Source organism: Siphateles boraxobius, unplaced genomic scaffold (assembly GCF_051911475.1).
Source record: "Siphateles boraxobius isolate OS27281-9 unplaced genomic scaffold, OSU_SipBor_1 166, whole genome shotgun sequence".
Taxonomy (NCBI): domain Eukaryota; kingdom Metazoa; phylum Chordata; class Actinopteri; order Cypriniformes; family Leuciscidae; genus Siphateles; species Siphateles boraxobius.
The window spans coordinates 173,625-188,362 of NW_027508773.1; the positions used below are offsets into that span (position 1 = coordinate 173,625).

At 41.6% G+C, this 14,738-nt stretch overlaps 1 protein-coding gene across 1 annotated transcript; it reads left to right on the forward strand.

Moving 5' to 3' along the window:
* The first annotated feature begins 2,268 nt into the window (after positions 1-2,268).
* Positions 2,269-6,324, forward strand: LOC143740088 (uncharacterized). Its single transcript, XM_077232166.1, has 11 exons — positions 2,269-2,655; positions 2,849-2,966; positions 3,245-3,428; positions 3,537-3,813; positions 3,939-4,116; positions 4,212-4,288; positions 4,380-4,560; positions 4,800-5,048; positions 5,177-5,348; positions 5,451-5,599; positions 5,731-6,324. The coding sequence occupies exons 1-11, from the start codon at positions 2,371-2,373 to the stop codon at positions 5,898-5,900; spliced, it is 2,040 nt and encodes a 679-aa protein (XP_077088281.1). The 5' UTR covers positions 2,269-2,370; the 3' UTR covers positions 5,901-6,324.
* Positions 6,325-14,738: the final 8,414 nt, after the last annotated feature.

Consider the following 14,738-nt stretch of genomic DNA (forward strand, 5'->3'; position numbering starts at 1 on the left):
TTAACGTGGGGATGTGAAAGATTTAAAGACTTCCTCATCGGGAGACACTTCTCCTTGGAAACTGACCACAAGCCACTTGTCAGTCTGCTGGGACAACAAGCCCTAACCGAGCTTCCACCCAGGATCCAGCGGTTCCGACTCAGGCTCATGAGGTACAGTTACTCCATCTCCCACACTCCAGGCAAAGCACTCTTCACAGCGGACACCCTTTCACGCTCACCCGTCGTGCAAGATTCAGATTCTAAAGCTGCAGCAGATTTGATGGCTGACACAAATATCTACGTCGATGAAATAGTCAGAAGCCTACCTGCTAGCTCAACATACATCACACAACTGAAAGAACAATTAAAGACAGATAACACATGTTGTGAAGTCATGTCTTTGTGTCAGAGAGGCTGGCCAGATTACAGCCATCTCACAGGTCCAATCAAAGCATATTGACCACACAGAGACACTCTAACTGTACATGATGTACTGTTACTGAAAGGCACCAGACTCGTGATTCCTACTAATATGCGCAACTCTGTTCTCATAGCTTTACACGAGGGACATCAGGGAATGTCTAGGTGCAGAGAGAGAGCTAGAGAGACAGTGTGGTGGCCTGGTCTGAGTGGTCAAATCAACGAGCTTGTCAAAAACTGCACCACATGCATTAAGGAACGTGCCAATTCAGTGGAGCCTTTAATGCCCAGTGAGCTCCCTGAAAGACCATGGCAAAAAGTTGGAGCTGATCTTTTTACTCTTAACAACAGTAACTATGTTCTGGTGGTGGACTACTATTCCAGATTTGTGGAGATAGCTAAATTGATGCCCACAAGATCAGAGGATGTTATAGTTCACCTAAAGTCAATCTTTTCCAGACATGGCATTCCAGAGCTTTTCTACAGTGACAATGGACCTCAGTTTTCAAGCCAGCTGTTTAAAGACTTTGCTGCAGCATATAGTTTCAGACATGTAACCAGCAGTCCAAAGTTTGCTCAAAGCAATGGGGAGGCTGAGCGTCATGTCCAGACTGTGAAAAGACTACTAAAAAGAAAGCAAAAGACCCATATCTTGCGCTTTTAGCCTACAGAGCGACCCCATTGGCTAATGGATACAGCCCAGCGCAACTATTAATGGGACGGAGACTTCGTACGCCAGTTCCTCAGCTTCCCTCGTTGCTCATTCCCAGCCTGACAAATGAGGCTACAGTGGTGAAGAGAGAGAGAGAGATGAGACTAAAGGACAGTTCAGTGTTTAACAAAAGACATCGTGTGAGAGTTCTTCCTCAGCTCTCACCAGGACAACCGGTGTGGATCACAGACACCAAGAGTGAAGGGACTGTCGTCTCACCTCATTTTACACCCCGCTCATACAACGTGGAGAGCCCGTCAGGAGTCATCAGGAGGAATAGGCATCATCTATTGCCATTGCCTGAAATCACACCAAAGGTTCAAATTCCAAGTACACCAGTCTGTCCAACAGAGGGCGCCAGGCTCACACCTAACTGTTCAGAGCCTGCGGTTAAGACTCTGAAGGCAGCTTCCCCAGGTCCTGTCAGAACCAGGTCTGGTAGAAGTGTTATAAAACCTCAAAGACTGGACTTGTGAATACAAAAGAGTTATATCAAAAAGAAAGTGTTTATTTAGTTGTAAAATGAAAAAGAGAGAAAAAAAAATGTTTTCATTTATGCAGTAAATGTTCGTTTGAGTCTGCATTCATCTCCTAGAGAGGGGGATGTGGAGTAATGGGTTTTATTATGAAAGGGGGTTTTATTTTGAAGCGTCTCAGAGGAAGCACCGGAACTACTGGGTGCTCGGGGAGGGGTCATAAAAAGATGTGAGTTGGAAAATGACGATAAATAAATTCTGTTCAGTTGCTCTAGAATGTGTCGCTTGAATCTATGCCTAATAATACGACAACTATCACCTATTGCACATCCAGTCTTACAATTATTTAACTTTATAGAAAGGCCACCCATGTACAAGTTAAAAAGAAGAGGTGACAATACCCCCCCTTGCCGAACCCCATTCGTCATATAAAACGTTTCCGATATGTTCTTACCCCATTGAACTTTTAAAGGGCACCTATTATGCAAAATTCACTTTTACATGCTGTTTGAACATAAATGTGTGTTGGCAGTGTGTGAGCAAAACCACCCTAGAATGATAAAAATCCACCCAGTGTTTTTTTTTACAATCTCAATAATTCATATGCACTCTCTCAGAATGAGCTGTTCTAAGATTCAGCTTTTTGTGACGTAGAACATGGGAAAGGGGTTTGATTGACAGTGTGGTTGAGGCAGACCCCTCCCTCGGTGATCTGATCCTCCATTGTTGTTTCAACGACAGCCGGACTGCTTTTATGAAGATTTGTGCTGCCTTCTAGAAAATGCCTCCTAAGAAAAATAAGTGTTTTGTTGTGGGCTGTAATACTTCGCATAGTTGTTTGCACTTGCTTCCGACATCAGAGCCACTGAAAACGCAGTGGGTGGATTTTATTTATGAAGGAAATGCGCCTCTTACACTCCCGAAGTACGTTTATGTTTGCTCAAATCATTTTGAGAGTGACTGTTTTTTGAACGGCGGTCAATTCAAAGCAGGTCTTGCTACAAAATTAATCCTCAAGGGTGGATCGTTGCCTAGTGTTCGCGATCCAACGACAACTCCTGAAGAAGTAAGTGTATTTTATGATTTCTGAGGTAACGTTAATAGTCATCGACAACAAATGTTGTTGTCGTCGTATGATTTATGTAATTTAAACCTTTTAAATAACCACACGTTTTCATATGTTTTTTAAGATATTGTATTAAAAGGTGTGTATGTTTTCGAAAAAGACAAGACATCAAAATTACTATGTTTCTACAAAGGCCAGCACATCGACTCGAAGCTGTAGGGATATTGGCGTGCAGACACACACATCACAGCTGTGCAGTGTTGGTACACAACTATCAATGAGGACGCTTCAAACACACCACAGGAGTATCAGTATGTTGATGTTTTCTAACTATATTTATATTACATAATATAGAATATAGTACTATAAATTTGTATTAACTAAATGTATTTTTATATGTACATTTCTAAATTCATTTTCTGTAAAGTTCCTTAAATGTATTGTGAAAAACAATATACAAATACATTTGAATTGAATTGAATACCCACGAAAGAGAAAGAGAATATTTGCTGAATCTGTGCTAGATTATACATTTCAGGTGTCCAGACAGAGACAACATTGTCAAATTTTGATTATACCACAAAATTAGTTTCGCATACAGCGGTTGCTTCTTCCACACCCCTCAAGACTTCATCAAAGAGACCTTGTCTGGACCTTGAGGAAGATGAAGATATCCTACAAGAATGCTCTTCAATAGTAACTGCACAAGAGACTGATGTCACATTTAATCCAACAGGGGATGAAACATCGACAACAGAGCAAAAAGACTTGTCGTAAGTTTATATTATAATTTATAATAATGTTTGTTTTAATTATAGCATTTCTAATTTTTATGTACTACTTATATAAAGTAAAAAAAAAATCTTTTTTTTTTTTTTCAGATCTCAAGCATCCAGCCCTATTCAGAAAATCTATAAATATATTGTCTATGAGACATGTATCATGGAACTGTTTGAGGTGTGCCCGGTATGTCGTAGAAGATGTCATACAAGATCACAAAGGATTGGAACTTTTCTACGTGTTGAACAACTGTGCCACCATTGTCAGTTCACACGGAAATGGAACAGTCAGCCGATTTTGGGCAGTACTCCAGCTGGAAACCTTCACCTTTCTGCTGCTGTGTATCTCAGTGGTGCTTCATTTGTGACAATTGAAAAGGTATTTGTTACACAAGTAATTAATATCTTTGCAGGTACATGAGACTAAACATTTATAATGTATAATTAGTTTGTTTATTCATTTATCAATTTAAAATTGACCAACTATTCTCTATCTTTTGTCAGATATTTGCAGCTATGAAGTTACATCTTTTCAAGTACGACACCTTTCGTCGTCATGCACGAATGTGCATTGAGCCTGCTATTGTTTACAAATGGAGAAACTGGCAGGATGAGATGCTACAGCTGTTAGCTCAAAGGGGAAAGGTCATTGTTGGAGGAGATATGAGGGCTAACTCACCAGGTACATTGTTGGAAAAATTTACATTGTAAAAAAAAAAATGTCTCGTCTAGACAAGGCGCATTTTGTAATAAGAGATTATGTTGTTTTTTTTGAAGGGCACTCTGCCAAATATGGCAGTTACACAATGATGGACCTGGAAACAAACACCGTTGTTGATGTACAACTCGTCCAGGTAAATGAGCTGAAACCCTTGATGCAACGTCCTTGAAAACTTGTATACTTTAATTTTAAACGCAATTTTTTTTTTTTTTATCACTTGTCAGAGTAATGAAGTGGGAGGAAGTTACCACATGGAAAAGGAAGGTTTGACGAGAGGTCTTGACTTTTTGGATACTCGCGGTGTGACTCTCGACTGCATTGTGACTGACCGACATCCGCAAATACAAAAATTCCTCAGGGAACGCAATGTCAACCAATTCTTTGATGTCTGGCACATAGAGAAAGGTAAATAACCTTGTTACAATAATATAAGTTTCAATTTTTTTACAGACTAATAATTGTGTTTAAACTGTATTAGTGAATGATTATTTGTTTGTGGAACACATACAGTAGAAATGTATATATATATTTATATATAGAAGTGTATTAACATTACATAAACAACACCATGCCATTATATGGAATGACACATTGCCCTACTTATTGTGAGTGTTGTCTTGTCTGTATGTAATTGAAATCTCCAGGAATTTCAAAGCAGCTGGAAAAAGTGTGCAAGTTGAGGGGTTGTGAGAAAGTACGTGAATGGTTGCATAGTATAAAAAACCACATCTATTGGACTGCAGCATCATCAAGCAGTGGACCTGAAAGAGTTGCCAAATGGACGTCTATGCTAAACCATATTCAAAATAAGCACACACATGAAGACAGCAATTTTCCAGCATGTCTACATGAAACAAGCAGAAGTCGAGGCACAAAAAAGTGGATAGCTGCTGGTATGTAGGCAAAATAAGCAATGTTTACTTAAAAAAAAAAAAAAAATGTATGCAGACCATGTATTTATTCAAAAAAAAATTTTTTTTTAAATACATATCTTACTCTAATAACACTTACAATAATGTAGGAACACTGCCATATCTCAAGTTGGAGAGAGTTCTCTCCAACACCAGAATTTTGAAGGCTGTTGGCAAGCTAAGTCCACACTACCAGACTTCTTCTATCAAGGTTTTCCACAGTGTAATACTACGGTTTACACCAAAAAATGTGGTATTTCCATTTGTGGGAATGTTGTGCAGGTAATGTTAATGTTGTTGTTGTTGTTGTTTTTTTACGATTTTAATTATACATACACTATATATTGTATGTTGAAAGTTTTTTTTTTTTTTTTTTGCTTACAGACTATACCTCGCTGCACTACATTACAATGAGAATGCCGGGCGTCCTCAAGCCACAACAGCATCCGGTCTACCGGTGTTCAAAGTGACCTTTCCAAAAGCCAAGAAGGGAGAATACCGGGTCAGAGAAGTAAAGACACAAGCAACCTTCAGTATGTATAAAATTGAGTTTAGTTAACAAAATTAAAACAAATGTCCATATTTTTTGCATTGTTTCTTACAAGGAATTTGAAAAATCAATATTTTATCAATTGAAAAGTAAACAAAATGTTATATTGCACAGGATATGTGGATGACCTGCTGGACCTCATATTTGATAAGGTCTTCGTGGATCCTGCACCATATGTGGATGATGTTTTGAGGATTCCAATACCACCAGCATTGTGTGCAGAGTATGACCGGCCAGAGAAGGAGGAGGCCATCTCTAGTAGGCTATCTCGGTTTAATCAATAGGTGGTCGAAAACCTACATAACCGTCCTGTGCATCAGGAAACTCTCTTCCAATCCTCAGGACCACACAGGCTGGAATCACAACTCGAATTTTTTGTCCAAGGAAACCCCAGCACCAGCTCACAAAAGTCCGATAAGCTAAAAATCTGTAACGGCTAACACACACACACACACACACACACACACACACACACACACACACACACACACACACACACACACACACAGGCACATTCTCAAAACAAGGTTCAAGATTTATCATTTGTTGTTTAGAGTTGTAATACTTGCTTTGTAATTGATTATGGTTAAATTATTATTAAGAGTAATGTCCTTTTATTAAAATTATTTTATTTCTAATCTCATTTGTATATAATATGTCAGTGTCTTTATACATAATGTAAATAAAGGAATAAAAAAGGATATGCAAGTTGTTGTGAAATTATTTGAAGCTATACTATGTTCGTTTCCATTATAATTGCATTTTAATATAAACTTTGAAATATTATATTAAAATTTAAATTAGAACTTATTTGAAGAAATAGACTTTTTTTTATTAAATGTGTTAATCAGCTACACTCACTGTTGTATTCCACGAAGTTGTATGGGACCATAGTCAGCCCTGTAAATGTTAAAAGCGTTTTGTAAAGAAAACAAATTGAAACAAACAGGATCCATTCCGGGATGGTCTACCATACATGATGGAGTGACTTGAAGTTGTTTCATCCGTCTTGTAACCTTCGATACAACAAATAGCGTTAGACGGTTTTATGTCACGTATTATTTTTTGCAACTATTACAAATGTAAATACATTAATACCTGTTCTATCTCCCTGCAGCATATATTTTCTTGTTCTGTCACCATCTTCTCACATTTGCCACATAAACACCTGTTCGAGAAGTGAGGTAAACATGACCAAACAGGTCTCTCGCATTAATGTAATTTTATTTGTAGGTAGCAAACGTTATTATCGGTATTTGTGTTTGTGTTTTCAAACATTTGCGTCAACGTTATCACAGTTTGTGTGTGTCTGTGTGTGTGTTGCACAGCGATGACAACGCAAGGAGTTCATAAATGTATCAAATAACCATTCCGAGACATTCTGGTCCATTCTCGATCGTGTTTCTTCAGCCGGAGTCTCTTCGTCATCTGGGTCGGACTCTGGTTCAACCATGTATGGCCGAATGCCATACACAATTGCGGGTCTATCACTCTCGGCCATTATGGTTCTACCGACTGTTAATTGCCATAGTTATGCAAGTTACGCCCACATCCAGCGGCAGGGTGGGGATTAGCAGCTCATTTGCATTTAAGGTCGTCTGCCTCAAAACAGCTTGTTTCAAAACAGGCCCCAAAAATGACACATTCAAATGGTTATAATAAATTAACTGGGGGTATTTTGTGCTGAAACTTCACAAATACATTCTGGGGACACCCAAGACCAATATTACATCTTGTAAAAAGGGCCATAATAGGTGCCCTTTAAGGTTTGATGTATATACCAAAAATATAGGATTCTTATCAGATACGAGGAACCTTATCTTGCCTCTTTCTTGCAATTTTATTAATAACTTCGATCAAACGCCTTAGATGCATCTAAAAAACACACGAAAAAATTTGGAATTATGTCCATTATACTTACTAACCACTTCTTTTAAAGAATATATGCATAGATCCGTGCCATGCTTTATTTTGAAGCCAAATTGATTATCCATAGTTATTAAGTATTCTTTGAACCTATCCATGAGGATTCACTCAAATACTTTTGAGATCACACTTGCCAATGCAATTGGCCTATAGTTTTCTGTCCCAGTTATTTTACCCCTTTTATCTTTAATTACTGGCACTAGTAGCACTGTTATCATAGTATCAGGTAACACCCCATGGAATAAAAATCCTGAAAAACACAAAGCAAGTAACACAGTGATCCTTGAACTAGCATGCTTCAAATGTTCAGCTGTTATTCGATCTGGACCACATGCTTTATTCTCAACCAATTTCTCAATTGCGTACTTGACCTCATCAGGTGTAATAATCATACCTTCATCTTTCGACACATGACCAACTCTAAACTCCTTACTCTCAACACAGTTAAAAATAGCTCCATAATATTTTCTTCACAAGTTAACAATATTCAAGGCAACCGGTGCTGACCTAGAGGGATGGCTGAGAACAGTGGATAAGTCTGGGCTCCCTGGAAGATTCAAGGCCTGGGTCTACCACCATAGAATCCTCCCAAGAATCCGCTGGCCTCTGCTTATTTATGAGGTCCCCATGACAGTGGTGGAAGGTTTTGAGCAGAAGGTTAGCAGCTATCTACGTAGATGGCTGGGCCTGCCACATAGCCTGAGTAACATCCGGCTATATGGGAACACCAACAAGCTCAGGCTCCCTTTTAGCTCAGTCAGGGAGGAGTTCATCGTTGCACGAACACGAGAACACCTGCAGTACTCTGGATCCAGAGATACCAAAGTGTCCGGCGCAGGGATTGTTGTGAGGACAGGGAGGAAGTGGAGGGCAGCCGACGCAGTCCAGCAGGCAGAGGCGCGGCTGAAGCACAAGGCCATCCTTGGAACAGCCGGACACGGGAGTCTTACAGCGACCCGATATGACTCTGCTAGTGGAAAGGAAAGGCAGAGGCTGGTACAGGAGGAGGTGCGAGCTTCAGTCGAGGAAGAGCGAACCAGCAGAGCAGTGACCATGCGGTAGCAAGGCGCCTGGATGAAGTGGGAGCAGGCGATGGAGCGGAGCGTCACCTGGAAGGAAATCTGGAAGTGGAACCCCCAGAGAATCAAGTTCTTGATTCAGGGGGTCTATGACGTCCTCCCAAGTCCATCCAACCTGTGCACATGGGGAAAATAGAAACACCTGCATGCCCTCTTTGTTCCAAAACAGGAACATTAGAACACATCCTGAGCAGCTGCTCCAAGGCGCTGGGTGAGGGCCGGTATCGATGGAGGCACGACCAGGTCCTCAAATCCATCGCTGAGGCAATCAGCAAGGGGATCAAGGACAGCTGATACACCCAAGCTTCAGCCAAGACTATTCACTTCATCAAGGAAGGTTAAAAGCCAGAGAAAACATCAAAAAACTGCTCTGTAGGTTTGCTATCCATGGCCCGAGACTGGGTGATGACAGTCGACCTGGAAAGGAAGCTGAAAATTCCAACACACATCACCCAGTCCAAATTGAGACCTGATATCATCTTGGTCTCTGAGGCCACCAAACATCTGATCTTGTTAGAGCTTACAGTGCCCTGGGAGGAGAGGATGGAGGAAGCTCAAGAGAGAAAAAGGGAGAAATATCAAGAACTGGTAGAGGATTGTCGGAGGAACGGATGGAGGACCTCAACACCCCATCAATACTAGTTGGCAGTGGTATTTTACTATTATTGATGGTCTTAGCTTCTTTCCAAAATTCAAAGACATTATTTTGCTGAAGGTTATTGGCCATTGAGTTTGCTCTCATGGACAGCTCGTTTCTTTTTATAAAGCGTACAGCATATTTAAATTTAGCATTTGCCCATTTCTTTTCCTCAAATTCTGGGCCATACCTAGCTTTACCCGTTAAAACCCAGTGTTTAAATGCTTCTCTGCCCTGCAAATGCAGTTCAGAGATGGTTTCATTCATGTATTCCAGCCCTAAGATGACACTTTTTTAACCCTTTTTTGACAGAAAGGTCTACTGACATTCTAAACAATCCACAATTTCATTATACATCACACATAGATCATGCTTATGCTTAGGATTCGTACAATCAACATTATCACACAAAATTGTCTCAGTTGGCACTTCTATATTGCTAAACCTTTTCTCTGTCAATAGTTTATATCCCCAAATGTCATTTGCTGTGAGTTTTGCCCAGTCTAATTTTCCACTTTGTTCAAAATTTTCACAATTAGTCATCTCAGGTAAACTTTCAGCCTTTAATAAAATTGAAATTGGTATGTGGTCTGTTGTAGCCAGATTATACAATATCTCAAGTTTATCTATAGGAATCATGTGCATCTGCTGTACATATACAGTGATCCAGCCAATATGTTGTATTCCACGCCTCACTGATATATGTATAGCTGTCTGCTGGCAATAATATTTGGCTGGAAAAAGCCAACTTGCTATACTGCCAAAATATGATTAGCTGTTGGCCAAACAAAGAATTATTATCAGATATATCAGCATTCATATCCCCTAATATAAATATACTTGTGCATAAACTTTCCTTTATAAAAGCACTTATAAAAGCAAGCCTATTCATATATTTATCTTCATTTTGGCTACACTGATATGGAGTATATACGTTCAAAATTACAAATTCCTTCTTATTATTCTCCACTTTGATTGCTATACACCAGTCTACCTCTAATCTAATCACACTGACAGTAGATCATACTTCTTATGCCAGAATATGGCCACACCCCCAGATATCCAGCCACGCAATATTCTCCTACTTAAATCAGTTGTTGGTTCTCCCACTCCATGGAAATCCTCATGAACAGAGTTTAGTTTGTCTAAATCTTGTTTTGATTAAAAGGTCTCTTGTAAACATAAAATGTCCGCATTCCCCAAGAGTTTGTCAATAACAATCCGTTGTGCTTTATCACCAACATTCCGAACCAAGCGCAACCCTCGCGAGTTATATGACACAACTCTAAGATTCATAAATCATGTTCATAACTTCATTACAGCAGAGGCATGCACCTCAGATGCCGACACACTTCTTAAAATGGAAGCTTTAGCGTTAAGTTCTGCCAGAAAGACTCAATTGCTACGTCACTTATTACCTTCTCATCTACCCAATCATGTCTAATACTTGCAGTATAAAAGACCGGTACTTACACATGTTTGAGTTTGTAGATGCTGACGCTTTCATTTACCTCCATCCTCCCTACCACCTCCAAGATGGTTCCTTCCCCTCCATTCTCCCCTCCACCACCAGGATGGTCGCTTCCTATACCTCCCAGAGGGTCGGCTGCGCCCCTGCCTTCATCTTCAGGCAGGAAATGTAGAGTCCAGACCCTCGGATTGCAAGCTATGGAAGGGGCCTACGCCAAAGAACTTTATTGCTTGCTGGGCTATCAATAAATGTATTTATTGTTACAGTATTTATTCTTCCGAGTCTTTCTGGTAGAACTAGTAGGTGTTTCTATGTCCACTGGGCCTGCATTTGCCCTGGGTTTGCTTGCCTCAAAGAATCGGCGTACAAATACTCCATGTGGCCAGATCTGTGGCTCATATACATCGTCCACCTTATCACATTCAACAGTTACTTTAAAGGAACTGTATCGATTCTGAGTGGTATTCATCTTTTGGCAAGAAACATCACGACAGAGTTTATCCTTCAGATAATTAGCCAATGTCTCAGAGTCTAAGTCAGGCAAAATTTTTGTAGCAAAAACACTCACCAGCTTAGTCTTCACAACTTATATATTCCCCTCAGGACAAGTTCCAACAATGCCGTTTAGCTTCTTCCCTCTTGATTGATTTAGACAGGACTTGGGCTGTGCATTTACGTCCTCACTCTCACTCATATATACCCTCCTTCACCACACGGCTCCATGCAGGCGACACAGCAAGATGACCCGCTACACCGACACCCAGAACCAAAGCCCCGGCCATCAGCCCAACACTCAGCACACTCCGACTCAGGGCCTCCCTTCCAATCCGGGTGGCAGTTGCTATCGGACTCACAATCCGAGGACGCACAATCCATCACCCGGCTCTGGGCCGGATCCCCTCTGCCAGGTTCAGGTTGTTCAGTCACACATAATCGTTTGTTTATACCCGTTGTCACCAACCGAAGATCTTCACAGATATTAATCTGCGTAGACATGGCCTGTTTCATAGCAGAGATATCCGTGCTTAAACGCTCAATTTTCCCAAGCAGGCAAGAAATATCAAGGCTATTGAAAGTCACTGTCGGTAATTCGTCCAGGTAGTGTGACACAAAACGAGGGATGTTTTCGCCAGCCTCGTTAAGCAGTTTTAAACAGCTCTTAACATTGTTCACATCCTTATGTGCTACACAACGTTGAGAAGAGCTAGGGCAGAGATCAAAGATACATTTTTTAGACTTCTCAATCTATTCCAACCCAAAGTGATTCACAGCCAGTAAAATTATATCGTCCTGGTTCAAAGTCTTCATCTTGATAGCGAGAAAGTTTAAAAATTCATTCTCCACGATTACTTGGCTATTACTATTACTAAAGTATCGATAATTGTGAAATTTCAAATGATATTTTAAAATAATAATTCTGAGCAGGCATTCCAGGATTCTCAGGATGCTTAGAACACATCAGTGTTATCTGGCAACGAATTCAATCAGCTAAAAAGGAGAGGAAGGAGCTCCACGTGACATTCCTGTATTTGGCTAATGCATATGGTACATTGCCACATGAGCTTCTTTGGGCATCATTTGATTTTTTCAGGGTACCGATGTCGATAACAAATTTAGTGAAAGCCTATTTTGGAGATTTGCAATTTAGTTTCTCAAATCCAGAATTCAGCACTACATGGTAATGCTTAGAGGTTGGAATAATGGCAGGATGCACCATCTCTCCACTGGCTTTTACCATGGCGATGGAAGTAATCATTAGGGCATCAAAATGGGTAGTAGGAGGAGAGCGCTTGGCTTCTGGGATGCGACTACCACCAATCAGAGCATACATGGATGACATGACAACCATGACTACAATGGTAGCCTGCACTAATCGGTTATTGGGGAAGTTAACAGATAATATTGAATGGGCACGAATGCAATTTAAGCCCTCTAAATCAAGGCGCATCTCAATAATTAAAGGCAAGGTAGTAGATAAAACATTCTTCATTAATGGTGAGGCAATACCAACAGTTTCTCAGAAGCCAGTGAAGAGTCTAGGGAGATGGTACGATGGGGATCTAAAGGACACAGTTTGTGTGGGAGAAGTTAGATGACAAGCAGTATAGGGTTGAAGAGCATAAACAGCTGTGCTCTACCAGGCAAACTGAAACTCTGGTACTTTCAGTTTGGTCTACTGCCAAGGTTGCTGTGGCCACTGACTGTGTACGAGGTTTCTTTGACAACAGTGGATAAGCTGGAAGCGTTAATAAGTTCATACATCAGGAAATGGTTGGGAGTTCCACGCTGCCTCAGCAGAGTGGGACTTTATAGTAAAGGAGTATTGCAGCTGCCAGTCTCTGTTTTAACCGAGGAGTTTAAGTGTGCCAAGGTCAGACTGGAAATGACTTTAGCAGAGTCACACGACAAATGTGCGATGTTTGGCTTTAGCATTGGAAGGCAAGCGTAGTATGACCAATAAGTTGCCGTCTGTTCTAGCAAAACATTACACGCAGAAGACAATATTCCTCCGCCCAGGCGAGCAACCACCAAGAAAAGGTGCTAACACCAATTCTCGCCCTGGACAACTGGAAGCTGCTAGGGACTGGAAGATGTTGGCTGATCTTGATCAACGGCTTATTTTTCCACCTGAGATTGCCACCACTAACCTAGGACCAGATATTGTTTTGTGGTCTGGATCAGCTCGCATTGTTCAACTGATAGAGTTAACAGTGCCATGGGAGGATGCGGTAGATGAGGCATATGAGAGGAAGAAACTGCGATATGCTCATCTGGCTACTGAAGCAGAACAGCGAGGATGGAGAGTCGAGGTTTATCCAGTGGAAGTGGGTTGTCGAGGTTTTGTGGCACACTCTACAACCCGGTTCCTCAGAGACGACGGATTCAGTGGCCAAGAGTTGCGTCGCACAGTAAAGAACTTATCTGAAGCAGCAGAAAGGAGCAGCAACTGGCTGTGGTTGAGACGGAAAGATTCTAGCTGGCTGTGTACAGGCCGCCATCTACGGTTTCGTAGATTTCTTGAAAACTTGAAGAGTCTGTGAAGGGTGAAGGCTGACCAGCCGACTCGTAGGCAAGTGTGATGGCCTCAACCACCCACTTGCTAATCCTCTGCTTAGACGCGGGACACCCCTTTTTGGGTGGTCCAAAGCAAACAAACAACTGTTCAGATTTCCTCCACAGGGCAGCTCTGTGGACGTAAGCATCTAAAGCCCTAACTGGGCAGAGCAGATTAAGCTTCTCCTGGTCCGACGTCAGAAAAGGAGGAGGACAGAAGGCTTGCAGTACAATAGGCCTAACAGTATTAGTTGGGACCTTAGGAACATAGCCCGGTCTAGGAAGGAGAAAGGCTTTTACAATGCCGGGCGAGAATTCCAAGCACGAGGGAGAGACCGATAGAGCTTGAATATCTCCTATCCTTTATAAAGAAGAGATAGCAAGAAGAAAAATAGTTTTTAGAGTAATGAATTTCTCAGAAAGTTCTTCGATGGGCTCGAACGTTGCTAGAGAGAGACCTTCTAGAACAACCGCAAGGTCCCAGGTCGGCACCCTCGTGCAAACTGCTGGCCTCAGCCTCAAAATGCCACGAAGGAAACGAGTTACAAGTGGGTGTCTCCCGAGAGCGGCTCCACTTAAAGGGACGTGGTGAGCAGATAAGGCCACCACGTACACCTTCAGTGTGGAGTGGGATAACCCTGTGGAGAAACGCTCCTGCAGGAATTCCAGCACTGCACCCACCGGGCAGTTAACTGGGTCCAACCGGTGTTCCCCACACCAGGACGTGAAAAGTTTCCACCTCAAAGCATATAATTTCCTCATGGCCGGAGCTCTGGATTGGAGGATGGTCTCAACGACCTCAGTCGAGAGACCAGATTCTATAAGCTGGGCCCCCTCAGAGGCCAAGCCCCCAACTTCCACAGCTCTGGGCGGGGGTGAAGAAGCGACCCACTCCCCTGAGAGAGAAGGTCCCTCCTGATCGGAATCTCCAGAGGAGAGACGACGAGGAGAGATA